Genomic DNA, 16496 nt, shown 5'->3' with positions numbered 1-16496 from the left:
AGACTGGAAGGAGGAGGAGGAGGAGGAGGAGGAGGAGGAGGAAGGGGAACAGAGAGCTTCAGATGAGGACGGTGAGCAGCAGAGTGGTGAACGTAACATGAATCTGTACTCATGATGGGGTTGATGTCAGCTGTGATGAATGTCTTGAACATGTAATTCCTTCCTTGCTTTGAACATTTGAACATTTAAACCTGTTTGTTCTTCCTCTGCCTCAGAAATTGATATGCCCACCACTTTGTTTACAACCACAACTGCCAAAACAGCAACAACACAAACTACAACGACACCAGCGCAGACTGCACCCACAGAGGAGTTTGATGAGGTGAACGGCAGCTCGACTCCGTCAGCGAAGAAAACAACAGCTTCTCCAACAGGTCAGTTTACAACGTTACAGTTTCATTTAGCAGACGTACATCTGAGAGTTAATACAACACAAGCAACGATCGAGACAGGAGCGAACCAAGTCAGGACGAGACAACAAACAGCTTCAAGTGCGACCGGTCACTGGAGCTGACAGGTCGCACTTTTTTCTTTTTTTTTATAATCATCAGCAGCAGCATCAACAAGGTCAATAACATCATCATCATTAATATCCTGATCAACATCAGCTGCATCCTCAACGTCATCATCATCAATAGCATCAATATCATCAATATCATTAAGGTCAGAGGTGTTCATGAAGAGCTGGGTCTGTAGCTTCTTCTGAAAGGTCAAAGGGACTCTGCGGACCGAGTGGAGTTTGGTAGCTCGTTCCACCACTGGGAGGCGACTGAGGAGAAGAGTCTAGTTAGAGACTTAGAGCCCTGATGTGATGGGAGTACCAGGCGCCTTTCATTGGCAGAGCGTAGTGGGCGGGACGGAGTGTACACCTGGATGAGGGCGTTCAGGTAGGCAGGAGACGTTTTTTGTTGCTGTTTGGTGAGCAAGCAACAGGGTTTGAATTTGATGCGAGCGGCGACTGGGAGCCAGTGGAGGGATATGAGCAGTGGAGGGATACGAGCAGTGGAGGGATACGAGCAGTGGAGTGAGGTGCTGTTTTGGGTTGATTAAAGACCAGTCGTGCTGCTGCGTTCTGGATCATCTGCAGAGGTTTGAATGTGCATGCAGGAAGGCCTGCCCGGAGGGAGCTGCAGTAGTCAAAGCGTAACGAGAGCGAGAGTTTGTTAAGAAATTGTCTGTTCTTTACTTTTCATAAATTCGGTGACTTGGTCCAGCATCAGAGGGGAAAGAATCTAGTTTAAGAGGTATTTGCAGTTCCTGAAATCTAATCTTGTCCAGATTCGAGCAACAATGATTGGGCCACTAGGTTGGTGCAGACAGTTTTGTAATTGATCCATAAGATTGTTTTGGCCATTAGCCGTGAAACAGGCTGCAATAGCTGCAACATAACAACGAATTACGTCAACAAAAAGTTCTTGTTGTTTCCACTGACAGGCTCAGATTGTTATTCTAAGTGTCTGACAACATTACAGAAAGGATCCCTACAGAGATGGACCTTTTATTTAAAGTAAGATCTTTGAAACCAGAAACAGCTGTTAAATCACTTCCTTCAAAGACACCAGACTCCATTGACAAAAACAGCAACTTTAGCTCACAGCACACAGACTTTCTGATCCACCGCCGCCTCGGTTTGCTCCTTTGTGTTCCTGTGAATTTGGTGTGTTGGATGGTTAGTTTGGACCCCCTGACAAACTCCCCTGTTCTGTGAGGTAAAATAACAGTTTTTGTCAATGGAGTTTGGCTTCTTTGAAGAGATTGATATATATATATAAAAAAAGCATCCTGCTCTTAAAGAAGAAGAACTTTTAGTGGACAGACGTCGCCCCAAAGGAGTTCGTTGCAGCCATGACAGCCTGTTTCATGGCTAACGGTTGAAGCAGCCGAATGAAGCATATTCTTTTTGTCCGTTTGTCATTTAGACCCCAAAATATGTAAAAAATACGGCCTGTGCCTAAAAATACCAGACTTCAGGTACACACGAGCAGCAAACTGATTTGATTTAGTTTCACGTCGCTGCTGTCAAACAGACAAAAAACATGTTACTGCCAAAGTGCTTCTCCTCCTCTCCATGCTCACAGGCATCTGACGATACACACTGCGGCTTTGACAGGTGTCTGAGACCTGAGGTGGGGCGGGGGCTCACTCTGTACATGAATTACCGTGTAGCCTACATTTTTAATTCAAGGAATGAAAAGGAGATGTACTAGCTTTTTCTTTAATGCCTGGTTTCATCAGGTGGAATATGAATGTCTGACTCTTTGTGGATGTCTGTGCTCTGCTCTCTGCAGGAGGAGGAGGCGTCACCTTTTCTTCAGCTTCAGAGGAGGGAGGAGAGAAGAGCAACAGTGAGAACACAAGCTTTCTCAGGCCGACTGAAGGTCGGCTCAAAATAAAGTTCTGTCTTCTGTTTGCTCAAGAAAAAAAATGTTCATCTGACCGTGAACCAGAGTCTGAACCGTAAGCTTGGAAAGTTTTCAGAGCAGGCAATTATTCAACTCTTACTATGTTAACTGACACATTGAGGAAAAGTCCAGCATCATTATTTACATTCTGACAGAGTGTTAGAGAAGAAGACGGACGCCAATCTCTGTCTGTATGCTACATATGAAGCTACAGCTAGCTGCTGGTTAGCTCAATAAATGGAGACCGGGAGAAACAGCTAACCTGGCGTGGATGTGAAAAAATATTGGAAGTATGTTTGAATCTAGATTTTATCGACTGTAGAGCCGATAAAGATTGAACAGACCCAAACACACCTTTACCTCGTGTCCTTGGCGTGTTGGAGCCCTCAGGTGTCCTTGGCGTGTTGGAGCCCTCAGGTGTCCTTGGCGTGTCGGAGCCCTCAGGTGTCCTTGGCGTGTCGGAGCCCTCAGGTGTCCTTGGTGTGTCGGAGCCCTCAGGTGTCCTTGGCGTGTCGGAGCCCTCAGGTGTCCTTGGCGTGTTGGAGCCCTCAGGTGGGCTCAGTCTGCAGCAGAACAGCTTCTTGTGTCGGTCTGAAGCAGATATTCACGCTGATGGAAAGTTCAATGACTGTAGTGTTAGTGTTCGTTACGTCTCCTCTCGCCGTTCCTCCTCTACTCTGCTACTCGGGAACAGAACGCTGCAGGAGCCCCATTTGTCAACAGAGCTGTCAATCATGAGGCCACACCCCCTTTTTATAGCATCAAATAACTAATTAAAAGTAAACTTGTGAGAAGAATGAACACTTGGACATAAATCAGCATGATAAGAACTAACTATAATGACTGAGAGTGAATCTATGACGTCAAGTTTGTTTGAAGACTGATGACTGATGATTGAGAAACTGGCTCCCTTTTCAGGTCCAGAAGTTACCACCAGGGAAACGGAGAGATCCTCAACAAGAAGCTCCCGACCACAAAGCAGCCCAGCCAAACCCGCTGCCGTCTCTCCCACAGATCCCAACGCTTCACAGGAGAAAGACATCAGACCGCACACACCTGCTGCAGCTCCTCTCAGTCTCCTGAGTACAGGTGAGGCAGCTCCGGGCGCGGCAGCTCTTCACTCTGAGAAATCTGTGGAAATTACTCAGCCTAGCACTGACACACGGGCGAGTGGAATTAATTGAACGTTTGCACCCTCTTGGAAATTTGCATCTGTATTAGAAAGTGTTGGAATCACTTAAATGTTAATGTGACATTTGCATGAGGTAAAGTTTTCCCATACAGTTTTATTTGTGCAGGAAAGATGTGAATCCCCGTCAATGCAACGTCGGTGAATAGAAATTAGTTTGTGTGTATTTTTAACTCCTGTTAGAGGTTTTCAACGGTCCAAAATGTGAGAGACCCGGAAATGTAAATGATCCATCTAATATTTGAAAGCTGGGACCCGGACCCGTGCAGAACTGAGAAATGTCGTGTGTTTGTCCTACCTGTGTGACGCAGCCTTCTCCCCGGTGCCTGGCCGTGTGTATAATCCATCCTCCGCTAAGAAAGTTCATAAAACACATCCAGGTTTCCTTCATGTCGTGTTGATAAAAACACAAAGCTGATCCACTAGTTATTTCAGATTTAAAGTCCACTTGCCGTCACGCAGACGGATGACGAATGCGCGGCTCGTTTACAAGCAGCACTGCTGGTTTGTTGCATCGAGCATCATAAAGATAACTTCCACTATTTGTGCTTTTGAACAATGATAACGATCACTCTCTGCCACGGCTGCTAACGTTAGCATTTCTAGTTTGCTATGATCCGTGTTGTCCGAGTCTGACCTGTGATCTGACCCTTCACCTCCTGAGCAAGAGCAGCTGGAGCACTCGCCACAGCTGTCCTTTGCTTGCACTTTCTCTGTCATCATGACGCTTTCTAGTCACGGCAGGGCTTTCTCGGATCCACTCGGGGGTTACTCATAATGTTGAACAGACCTGGAAGCCAGAGTTATAGAACGAGTCTGGACCCGGAACTGGTTTCCCACATAAAACTGGTTCTGGTCCGGGGTCTTAGGGTTCCGGTTGACCCGTGAGGACCTCTAACCCCCATGTCATGCAATGTAAAATTACTGTTTTTTTCAGTGGAGTCTGGTGGCCTTGTAGAGAGCGATGTAACACCTGTTTACGGTTAAAAGAAGAGTTTTAACTCTACAAAGAAAATAATTTGATATTTAATAATTAACTATGGTTTTCAATCTGCTTCAGGACAGTCAACTCAACAATCCACAACCTCCCCATCAACCTCCGTGAGAACTGCCTCTCAGTCGACACCAGCGAGGCGAGTCACATCCGTCAAACCCAGGTCTGAGATAACCACATCCACAAGAACCCCACCAGTACCCACACCGGCATCCACAGAGGCTGAATCCGAGGAGGAGGAGCAGGGGAAGCCAGAACCAGCAGAGGAACCTCCGTGTGAGGACGGACAGCCGGCAGACAGCTCGCAGGAGAGAGACACTGATGGTAGAGTTCGGTCCAAACGCTGCAGTTCATACCTTCCCCATCAAGAAGCCTTCTGCCTCTTCTCATTCAGCCTCCGTGCTCAGCGTTAACTTGCTCAGTGAAATCAAAGTAGAATGAATAAATGAAGCAGGTTTCTCTCACTGGTTCAACAAAGTTACTGGTCATTTAAAGGGCTATAAAAGTTAGATTAAGTAATCTATGGGCTCTAATGACAGCCTGCAGAAACAAGTCACAATATGGAGGATGAAACTGCATCATTAGAAACGTTCACAGAGAGCTTTGTGCCGGAACATTCTAATGTATTGGATGTTTTCTTTCTTGTTTTCCCCTCAGAGCCGAAGCTTTAGGAGGTTTACAGGCCTTCCAGAGTCCTTCCAACTGTTGTTCCTTTGTCAGCTCAGTGACACGGCACAAACATGCTGCCACTGAGAACGATATGTTGATAATGGCTCAAACTTCCTGGAATCTGCTGTGTGTCTTTCGGCAGGCTGGGAGGTGGCTCAGAAGAGGACGGTGCCGTTCTTCGCCTGGTCCCTGCTGGAGTCTGTTGGGTTGACTGACATACAGCTGCAGCCAGACAGCAAAGGTGACACGGCAAAAAAAGGACTTGGCTCGTCTTTTATAATGTCATTGCGTTATTCTGTCCTCTGTCCCACCTGATTGTCACAGTGTGACTAACCGCCTGCCATCTTTGAAATGTCATATTTAAGCTAAGCTTTGCAGACCTGACTTAAAGGACGATTTAGTTATTTTAAACCCTTAAATCTCTCATGTAGACTGCTGCAGCAAGCAGCCGTGAAACAGGCTGTAACGTAATCTTTGGTTCTGATCAAAGGTCGTCCACTAAAAGTTCTTGTTGTTTCCACTGACAGGCTCAGATTGTTATTCTAAGTGTGTGACAACATGACAGAAAGGATCCCTACAGAGATAGACCTTTTTGTTACAGAGGAAGATGATTGTTTTAACCACAAACAGACGTTACATCGCTCTCTGCACACACACCAGACTCCATTCATAAAAACACTAATTCTACCTTGCATACCACGGGAGTTGCTTGTGTACCACTGCCTCGGTAGGTTAGTTTGTTTGTTACACAAAAACTGTGTTGGATCAGAACTTATTTCTTGAAATCACCAAAGTCACACAATACTGCAAATAAAACCAAACTAACTGACCAGCAGCTCCTGTGTTCTTATAGGTAAATCACTGTTTTTTTCAATGGAGTCTGGTGTGTCTGCAGAGAGCGATGTAACGTCTGTTTGTGGTTAAAACAATCATCTTCCTCTGTAACAAAAAGGTCTATCTCTGTAGGGATCCTTTCTGTCATGTTGTCACACACTTAGAATAACAATCTGAGCCTGTCAGTGGAAACAACAAGAACTTTTAGTGGACGACCTTTGACCCATCAAGGATTCAGAAATTTAGACCCAAAATATGAAATGCAGAGCAAAGGTTTAAAAATACCAGAATTCCCCTTTAAGAATTTCTGTTTCCCGGTTTCATTTTGTAGCATAACCCCATTTTTACAGGGTCGAAACCCCTTTTATGTAGAAAAGGTAAGCACTGCACTACCCTGTGTTCCCTCTTCAATCAGAATGCAGTCACTCCTTCATCCTATACGGCAGCGACGGGCGAGTCAGGCGGGAGATGGCGGCTCTGGGGGAGATGCTGTTCTGCCTGACGGGACGATGCCCACACGAGTACGAGATGTACGGCTGCTACTGCGGACAGGAGGGCGGGGGGCAACCTCAGGACCAGCTGGACAGGTCAGCAGCTCCAGGAAGTGATGACACATTAAAGGGAAAACAAAGGGAAGAAGAACGTGCAGAGTAGATTTTGAGTCTTTTTTATGCTGTGTTTATCCTGGAGGTCTAATAGTGTTCAGCCAGGTATCTGCCAGTTTCATTTCATCACTGTTGCTTCTTTGCTGCGAGCGTGCATGTGCAGACACTAAACAAGGAGACTCCATGAGGACAGGCTCACCTTGCGCTCTCTTCCCCTCCCTCTGCTGCTCTTCTTCAGGTGTTGCTTCTTCCATCACTGCTGCCTGAAGCAGATCAGCTCCATGGGCTGCAGGTCAGAGAGGAAGCTCAACGCTCAGATCTCGTGTGAGAACGGGAAGCCTCGATGTGAGTATGAAGAAGTAAAGATAGGGCCCAGGTTGAAAAGTGCTGCGATTCCCCGATGAGATGAATATAATTCTAAGTCGTTCTTAACTTTTACCTTCATCTGCAGCACACATGACCCGCTCCTGTCTCCTCCTCAGGTCAGGGCCTCGCTGTGTGTGACAAGCTGCAGTGTGTGTGCGACAAAGCTACCGCCGAGTGTATGGCAGCCGCTCACTTTAACCACAGCCTGCCGCCGCAGCGGTGCCACGGGCCCGGACCTCCCTGCCGCCGGGCCAGCAGACCCCCCAAACCACGGCTTTCCTCTCAGTCTAGTGAGGAGAGCGAGGAGCCGCAGGACACGGAGAAGCCCTACGGAGAGCAGGAAACGTACACAGATACAACCACACCGCCCCCACGCCCGCTAAACAGGTGAGAAGAGTGACATTTAAATGTTGTTCAAACCCACAGAACTTTATTTAAACTGGTCTGAAAACAGTCAATACGAAGTTGAGAATCTTGCAAGTTTTTAAGGGGAACTGTTTTACTCTCCGTTGATCAGCTTTTAACCAATGACACACTCTTAGTACGTGAGGACACAACCTCGCTGCCTCCTTGGAGCCACATTAGAAGTTTGTCTTCAGCCATAGTTTGGATTATTGACCGTGAAGTAAAAAAAATGTTGAGTTTGGAATAATTGTGTTCTAAATACAGAAAAATGATATCTCATAAAAAAGCCTCAGGTTACGGAAGCCTTAAGAGAAGAAATGTGTGTTTGAACGACGGTGTTTTAGGGCAACTGTAAAATAAAAACTGAGCCGGAGGAGAACAGAAATATTCCAACAAAAAAGCTTGAAACTTCCAAGATTAAAGTCGGAAATTTACAAGAAAAAAAGGCCTTTAAGTGAGATTGTCCTGGCCCTAGTTTCTGCATTCTGTCATTGATCTGTGTGTGAAGCAGTCGTGTTGTCTCCTTCAGAACGAGCTGTGCTGTCGGATTTGAGTAAATTAAGTAATTAAGTAGTTTTGTTGTGCAGGTTTGTTTCCTGTCAGTCTCCATCATGAGGTCGTAGGGTAACTCTCATGTGTGATGTAACCCCTGGGGCAAACAGGGAGCAGAGAAACGTGTGTTTCTGCAGCAGAGGGTCGCTCAGTCTCTCTCCTCTATGAAGTCTGCTTCTTGTGTGCAGAGAGGCTGAATGTGCTCCGAGCTCCGAGCCATGCACGCCTGTGTGAGCAGCAGAGCCAACAGGGCAGAGACACAGGTGAATCAGAGGGAGGGGGCCGTGAACCCCGACCTGCTGTTTGGGGGTCGCTGCTCGAAAAGGTTCAAACACGATTTTACTAGTTTTTGTTTCCCGCAAGTTTACGACTTTATGATTTCATAAATTTGATAATTTTCTCACAATGTCCAATTTGTTCTTGCAAAATTTACGACTTTAATCTCTGAATTTTTGAGTTTTGTCTTGAAATATTACTCTTATCTTAACTGCTTTTTTTATTCTGGAGTTGTTCAGTTCACTTCTTTCATTGTCCTGGTGTTCATTAGTTTCTTTAGTCACTCGCTTGTATCTGAAGACGCTTTATAAATAAAGTTAGACTCCTTTCATAGTAAGAATGACTTCTAAAAATCTCACAAGATAGAAGTTTAGTGCAAGATAAAGAAGTACCCGGCAGCTCTTGTGTCTAAATGTATTTAAGTGTTTGTTCTGATAAACGTCTCAAACTTTCAATAAAAGTTTAAAAAATCTGTTTCAAAGCTTTTCACACGTTTTGAAACAATTTGAGACTCTTTCTGTCTGTGTGCAGCGATGAAGAGAAGTCACGTCCTCCTGCTGCACCGCCCACACGTCCTCCTCCTCCTCCTCCTCCTCCTCCTTCCAGCGAGGAGAGCAGAGAGCCACCGACACACGGTGGGATTCAAACCCACAACCACAGGCCGAGCGCAGGGCAGAGCCAAAGACCCAGACCGGCGAGGACACCAGGAGGCAGACCAGGAGAGACGGGGGTGAAGGGTGGGGGAGAGGAGGAGGAAGAGGAGGGAGGAGGAGAGGAGGAGGAGGGAGGAGGAGAGGAGGAAGAAGAGGGGAAAAGACACTAGACGTGGAAGTGTTTCTTTTTAAGGCAGCTTTAGGATGTGAAGAAGTCGTTTTATGGAATCATTGTTTGAAAAATAAGTTTTAATTTACAGAAATTAAATGTTTACGTAGATTTTCTTGTTGTTTCTTTAAGAATGTGTGACTATAAAATAAAAGCACAAACATTCGTCGGTTTCATCCTTGAAGAGAACAGAAATAAAGACACCACAGCTCGCAGGTATCGATAGAAACACTTTATTTTATCTGGAACATTAATCTCAACGTACAGTTTACTATTAAAGAGGCTTCGTAAAGGAGCGCTGAGGCTCTGCTGCTGCAGGAAACGGAGCGGTGCTCAGGCTGTTGGCTCCACATGTTAGAAAAACAAGTTCTGTATCGCTGTTTTTAGAAACAGAAACATTATAACTGAAATAATTTGTTGCTTTTTAACGATTGGCTGTCGTTCTGTGGAGGAAACGATCATTTCTGGTTTCAGAACAGGAACAAAAAATACAATCGGAATCTTTCTAACTTCCTTTTTCTTTAAAACAGGTTTACAAAGTTTTCAAGGGAAAACTTTTATTTGAAGTTATTTTCTTGATTGAGAAATCATATGACAGAAAGGGTTTGCATGCTTCGTGGTCGTTGTTGTAATCCTCATTTTGGCCACAAAAGGCTGAAGTCCACCAACGTTTCATTTTTCATGCACCCAAAAGAAATGCTCATTTTTCTGGCAGCGCCCACAACCTCACTTTCAGAGCGCTTCTCGCCGGCGCTTACTGTTGCTAGGTTACAGATGTTGTCTGGCAGCACTCCTGCTTCCCTTGGTAGCGACCGTTACGTCTATTTGAAATCGCTCTGTATGCTTAATATTGGCTTTTGTTCACTTCACTTTACAAAGAAAACATAAAAGCCATGTAAAGGAATCGTGTCCTGGCGTTAGAGCTGCTCTGCACCTGGAAATTGCACCGTCGACAAAGCGAAAGGATAAAGGATTAGCTTCTCCTCAACCATTGTTGTTGGCAAAGTTCATATCGGAGGTCCCGCCCCTTCTTTATTTCAATTGGTCATTGAGGGAGAAATGATTGACGAGCACAGCGGTGTGCCAAAAGTTGAACTATTTTCAACGGAGAGCGCAGCGACAATAAACAGCTGATGCTGAGCGCAGCAAACGCCACACTGCGGTGGTTTGTACAGAAAGTAGACGCTGTCAGTGGACACAGGCCCTGAATGTTTAGTCTTTCAATTGGCTATAAATGTATTGGAGCTAGAACATGGGGTCGGTGGTGCACTGCAGCCTCTTGTGGTCAAAATAAGTATTACAACAACAAACAATCATTTTTCGTGCCAAAACAAACTTTTCCCACTTTTTTTCTCTCGTTTTCAAGTCACAATCACAGAAAACGATTTAGACTGTTTGAAAAATGAGCGTCTCACTTGCCTCTCGTTTGTACGATTAATTGAATCCACAAAAATGTGACTTATCTGCACGATCTTTTGTCATTTTACAAGCAAGAAAGGTTTTAAATGTGGGGATTTGCTGCTTGTTAAGCTGAAAGGGAAATCATTTTTTTAGACTGATCGACTGAAACCTGAAAATGGGAGCATGTAGGGAGTCTTTGAACAGCTGCACTCTGGATCAAACTTACTGTTGTCAAAGCTAAACGTAGGGCTTCTGCACATGTGGAACCTTTCAGATCTTAAGTCAAACTGAATCTCATTTCCTGATGGTGCAGCGGGAGCAGAGCCTCAGCGCCCTCTAGTGGTTAAAATCATCAGTGTGTTTGAAACAAAGCCGAGCTTTAGCAGTTTGGACGCCGGAGAGTCTGTCGCTGTGGCGGCTGAACACAGACGAGACAACTTGACCTCTAAAACTGGCACAGAAATACAAAGTGTTGCATCACAAACATGAGAAAGCGTCGTGTGAAGCTCTCCGCTGCTCATCCGTCTGCAGAACGAAGCCGGTGAACTGAAAAAAGCCCGTCTCAAAGAGTGAAGAAAAGCAGCTTTCAAGTGTTTTTGTGTCCAGCATTCTGAAATAAGGCAGTGAAATCTTTCTGCAAACACGCGGCTTCTCTTCCTGACCTAGTTTAAGGTTTTAATACTCGACTTTCCTCACTGTTCAGGAGGGACGTTTTTACAGCTTCACACAGACTTCTTCTTTCATACAACATTTCACAAACTGAACATCTGGAGAAAAATACCTCGAACGATCATCTTGTACCAAACAGTCATCTGTGCTGATTCAGGTCTGCTGTAGTACCAGGTACACAGTGATCAAAGTGCAAACACGATGTCTCCTTTTATCGTGACGCTTCGTTACGACGCAGCGTTTATTTGAATATGTGCAGATCGACCGAAATCTATTAAACGAACTGTCGATTTATAAAAGAGCTGAACTTCAGACTGTTCTGAGATCAGTTTAAACCTTATGCAGCTGCAGACTCAGCTCCAGATTCACTTGCTGATGTTCATCTGTCATCGTCTCACACATATCGATTCTACGTTACGTTCGTCCTCAAAATAACAAAGTTAAAATGCAGACGTGCGTGACCCGAGTGGTGAACTCTTCTCTGTTAAAACGCTGAATGTTTGTCTCCCATTGATTTATTATTAAGACCTGAATAAGGTGCCATGGCTCAGTCACGCTTCCAATTTCGCCCAGTGGCCACTCGCGGTATTGCAACGAAAAACACTTTAAAAGCATTTATTTACTTTGAGACCGACGGAAACTTAAACCCGGATTCTTCTCAGGCAGCTCCTGCAGTCATAAGGAACATCTCTGTCTGTGGTTCTCAGAGGACTTATGAGTTTAATGGTCACGTGCATGTGCATCACTTCTGTGTTACATTTGACTTTGACGAGGTGAAACACACATCTGGCTGCTAACGTCAGCTAAACTTCTGCCTCAATGAGCTTTTTTCTTTAGTATCAGGAGAAGACGAAGCAGCCTGTTCTGCAGTGAAGTGGCTGTTGATGCTAAAGAAAGGTGGTGAATCTGGAGCTGAGACGTCTCCATGAATCTCTGCTGATGACAGTCGGAGCTGAAGCTGCAGCTTCTGCAGAAAGAAGATAATTAGATGCTAAAATTAGCAGATTGCACTGATTTCCTCGCGTCTCTGCAGTGAGCAGAAAGAACTGACTATATAATCTGACTATTGGTATAATATTTATTCATCTTTCAGCATGTTTGAAATGATAAAACGGATTGTACAATAAAAATAATCATCTAATAATGAACGTTTCTCCCGCGCTGATAAGAACTGCACAATCCCATTGAAACCCTGAACCGTCGAAGTAAACGATGAAATCTAAAAATAAAAACAAGCTTTTTTCCCATGTCAATAAATCTCTAAATCTCTACCAGGCAATAATTCAACAATGCACGATGCATAAAATGTACAAAAATATATGATTTACTGCTATAATGACACATTCATGAGAGGAAGTGATCTCGTCTTCCAGCCACATCCCAACAAACGGTTCATCGCCTGTTCTCGTCAGACGGTTCTCCAGACGAGTTTCTCTGCTGGCTCGGGTCTCATCCGTTTGGAGAAGAGTCTGAAGTTAAGGATGCATTTTTTTTGTGTTTGTTTCAGCATATTTAATCCCAGAGCCCATTAAGATATCATGCAGTTAGTTCATATAATGCAAGTCGAGCTATGGTACTATGATATTAAATCATAAGCATTTAAAGCTAAGACGATACGCGGCGCGATATGCACAAAACATAATGCATATTTTTATACTGTATTTTTGATGCTTCTTTGCTCTTAAATTTGTCCTTTTATTTTCAAACAAACTCTACGAATGGATGAACTCTTTAGCCACACTGTCAGCCGACTGCGGTATGATCCGAGCTCCATTTCACAGCCAAAGAAGAAGAGTTAGAAAGATTCACACCTGGTATGAAGCCGCAATCTGTATCTGAACAACAGCGTCTGAGCACGGGCCTTTGCAGTCACTCTCCTCCTCCGAGCCAGAAAGTAACTCGTAGAATGTAGCAGAAAATCTTCCAGATATGACCTTTAAACTGCACAGATGTCATCTACACCTGGCTGAGATCACTCCATGTGTTCTCACCAGACATTACTCTGGTTGCAGAGCCTTCTGCTGCATTAACATGAACCTTTACTGACGTACAGATGCAGATCGTGTGTTGATACCAGGCGGGAAAGAGGTCAGACGCTGCTTAGCTGTCAAGACAAATAAACCGGGAGCAGATCGAACATATCAGGCTCATGTTGGTGATTTCAGACAAAGCACACATAGACAACCTCTCTCAACTTTTAACATACAAAACCATCTGAAACGTCCACCACACGTACAGAACAGCCTCCACACCCTGCTGAGCACACATTTAGTTCTCCATCTTCTCTGTAAAGCGTCAGCGAGCAGAGAAAAGATGCAACAGGCTCACATCTGGATCCAAACAAGCCGGATCTGATGACACAAGTCCTCTCCACCAACTAGATAAAGTTTCATCTTCAGAGGATAAACAAACCGACCACCTCCGAGTGAAAGTAAGCGACCTTCAAAGTTTGACTAAAGCAGAAGCGACTGATGTTCTGAGCACAGCTGCTCGGGCCAAACGGTGGCAGCAGGAATCTGCCTCCAACTGGAGGGATTTTTCTTCCTGCTCTGAGCCCGGATCAGAGGAAGTGCTGATAACCATCTGTTATTACTGATCACAGCTGCAGCTCCGGCAGACACGAAGCATCTCATTCCAAAAACGCCTCCTGCACCTCTCTCGGAAACAAAACGTGGCCTTGTGGTGGAAAAAGTGCAGGTGATTAAATCCTAAAGAATGTCACCACTTTGTATCGAGCGCGTGAAGGCAGCGATCAATGAGCTTCTCTCTCTGATCAGGTGCTGCTCTCTTACGTTGGAGTGAAACTCTCCATATGGCTGCTCGCTGGACGCCGCCTCCGATAAGTGTTTTTTAGTACAAGACATTTTCAGGGAGCGGGGAGGGAACGACTTCTGTCTTTGGCAATGAAACATGTTTTGTGTTCTTTAAGAAGCCGAGGAGTGACGAGCCGCTGGCTGAGAGGCAGAGAGCGACGAGCACCAGACAGGTTGTTACGGGCGACACCGCTGGAAGAACTCTGGAGCCCAACACCTCCAGATACACGTACATTCAATGTCACAACATAAGAGCGCTATACCTACATTAAAGACACAGTTCACACACTTGCTTGTGTTCACGTGCACTGAACTGATGTCAAAGTATATCCACTGGGTGCAGATGATTCCTGAATGCAGCCATCATAGGCCGGTTTACAGACCGGGCGCAGACTACAGGAGAAATAATCCTAACTGATCACATCTCGAACACGCACACACTGCAGGATCACACACTGCAGGACACTGTTAAGATTATGGTATGTACCAGAGGAAGCAGCACATCGCTCACATGATTCTGTGTAATCTCACAGGAAGCAGAGACGTGGTGCAACAGCCTGCTGTGGTGAAATTCTGCAGTGAGGAAACATCAAAGCAGCAGGCTGAAGGAGTCGACACAGGCTGAGACCTTTTACCTTTCAACAGTAGCATGCTAGCTAACGTTAGCCTCAGGGCTAGGATGCTTGGAAACACCGTCTGCAGAACCATGTCCTCACAAAGTTCGCTCTGACTGGCTGATGTGATACAAACAGGGTCTTGCATGCAGCGTTAGGTGTAACTACATCCATGGAAGAAAGGGACAGAGAAGTCGGGACAGGTGCGATAGACTTTAAGTAATAAGAAATGTTTCTTCCACTGCAGCTTCTGCGATCACTTACAGGTACGTCGCTGGATTCTTCCAACAACAAATCACGATGATTAAAGTGAAACAGCACGGTAATGCAGTCTGACTGTGGAGCTTTTCCTTTCTGCTTAACATAAAACAACTAATATCCAAAGGAAGCAGCCGTAAGGCTTCTGCATTGTTCATATATACGTAGGGAATTGTGGACATCTTGTCTTCAGAACGTCCCTCCAATCGTACGTCCTATGATGCCAACCATGAGGATAACTTAATAAGATTAAAGTGGAGCCATTTACCAAACAGTTGTTCTGACCTGAATCAAGTAGCTCCATTTACACCTCTCTAAAAAAAACTTTGACAAGCTTCAAGAATAAAGAACCAACCAGAGTTTCTCTCCGTTACTCTGCAGCTTTCCAGGATTTCACTCCGAACACATAATCACCAACAATGAGCCATTTGTACTGAACAACGCTGAGAACTAAACCCTCCTCGGCTTGCCTTCATCGCGCTCTGAAGCCGAAGCATTGCTTTCATTTCATCTCCCAGCACGAAGCGTAGCTGGTTCCTGAAGACCTTTCTGCAGCGTCTGCACCTAAAACGAGCAAAGACTGAAGCAGGTTGAAACAGCTGTGAGCCTAAATCTACTCTGCCTTCTACAACCAGTGACGGTATTTCAGTCACTCTAGCTGAGAGCTAAAACACTGTACGTTTTTACTGATGCATACTGATCAACATGAGGACAGTTAAGAGGCAGAAGCAGGAGCATTAAAACTAGCGTTAGATTTTAAGCCTTAATCTGGTTGTAAGAGTTCAGTTTGAGACGACAGCGTTAGTACGAGGTGAGCAGCTTTGGCTGGAGCAGAGATCACACACTGGATCAGAGTCATGCTGAGAAGCAACGTCACATACGGCATCTGTACAGCGAGATCTCCGAGTGAAACGTTCAGTTGTTGTTCGTGCTGACTCGTGTTGTCTTTTAGTTTCAGGGATGTGAATCAGCAAACAAAGTGCAGCAACTCAGTTCATTTGGAGCTGCTGGGATTGGTACAGGCGATTTGAGAATCAGAGCGGAAAAAGAGATTGCACAAGTTTAGATAATCATAATGAATTTAGATGCTCTATTTCCACCTTTGAAGCTCTCACACTGAGTGGACAGCGCGCTGCTGGTGCTCCGAACAAGTTAAAGGTTTGGATTCAGAGAAAGACGTCAGATTGAGTCGGTTTAGTTTTTATATGTAACTTTTTCGGCTGCATTTTGTCTTCCTGTTAGCATCCCTGTTACCTCTGTGCTAACTGACATAAAGTGGAAGCTAGAGTACAGATTGTGATTGTGTAGTTCTTTCTTTACTTTTTTAATTTGTATTTTATCTATTTGTGTGGCGGCTTGGTGTGTGTGTGTGTGTGTGTGTGTGTGTGTGTGTGTGTGTGTGTGTCTGTGTGTGTGTGTGTGTGATGTCCGCGGTGTGATCAGTAGACACACAGGTCTGGAAACTTCATCTCGTAGACGGGGACGGACTGGTGCTGGGTGTGTCCCGCTGAGATGGAAACCACTCCGGACGGGCTGGGTGGAGGCCTGAGGAGGGGGAGGATGGAGGGAGGGTAATGAGAGATGTTAAAACTGGCAGCTCGATTCTCCTGCAAAGTGTCTAAAAGCA

General features: G+C 45.1%; 2 protein-coding genes and 1 long non-coding RNA gene across 5 annotated transcripts in view; 2 read left to right on the top strand and 1 right to left on the bottom strand.

Annotated features, from left to right (window-relative positions):
• The first annotated feature begins 276 nt into the window (after positions 1-276).
• LOC138612202 (uncharacterized) lies at positions 277-4899 on the top strand. Its single transcript, XR_011309624.1, has 4 exons — positions 277-374; positions 2289-2378; positions 3321-3491; positions 4652-4899. It is a non-coding gene; the product is annotated as an uncharacterized lncRNA (long non-coding RNA).
• A 1675-nt stretch (positions 4900-6574) lies between these two features.
• On the top strand, positions 6575-9115 carry oc90 (otoconin 90). Its single transcript, XM_069684790.1, has 4 exons — positions 6575-6675; positions 6932-7038; positions 7176-7446; positions 8824-9115. The coding sequence occupies exons 1-4, from the start codon at positions 6575-6577 to the stop codon at positions 9113-9115; spliced, it is 771 nt and encodes a 256-aa protein (XP_069540891.1).
• Positions 9116-9331: 216 nt separating this feature from the next.
• Positions 9332-16496, bottom strand: part of efr3a (EFR3 homolog A (S. cerevisiae)) — a 146132-nt gene continuing 138967 nt past the window's right edge. For all 3 annotated transcript variants that reach the window (XM_069684296.1, XM_069684298.1, XM_069684297.1), the window contains exon 24: positions 9332-16414. In XM_069684296.1, the coding sequence (XP_069540397.1) occupies positions 16309-16414 (106 nt within the window). In that variant the 3' untranslated portion in view covers positions 9332-16308. The remainder of the gene's footprint in view (positions 16415-16496) is intronic.

This window comes from Semicossyphus pulcher, unplaced genomic scaffold (genome assembly GCF_022749685.1).
Source record: "Semicossyphus pulcher isolate SPU_LCO1_2020_fin unplaced genomic scaffold, fSemPul1.0.p SCAF_7, whole genome shotgun sequence".
Classification (NCBI taxonomy): Eukaryota; Metazoa; Chordata; class Actinopteri; order Labriformes; family Labridae; genus Semicossyphus; species Semicossyphus pulcher.
This window is presented reverse-complemented; position numbering and strand designations above follow the sequence as displayed.

What these genes read in the sequence shown, in the direction of transcription:
- oc90 (XM_069684790.1), top strand. Translation starts at nt 6,575, where the DNA reads ATGCTGTTCTGCCTGACGGGACGATGCCCACACGAGTACGAGATGTAC. An exon ending in TGAGAACGGGAAGCCTCGAT is followed by an intron (nt 7,039 to 7,175) that starts GTGAGTATGAAG and finishes TCTCCTCCTCAG; the next exon opens with GTCAGGGCCTCGCTGTGTGT. An exon ending in CCCCCACGCCCGCTAAACAG is followed by an intron (nt 7,447 to 8,823) that starts GTGAGAAGAGTG and finishes GTCTGTGTGCAG; the next exon opens with CGATGAAGAGAAGTCACGTC.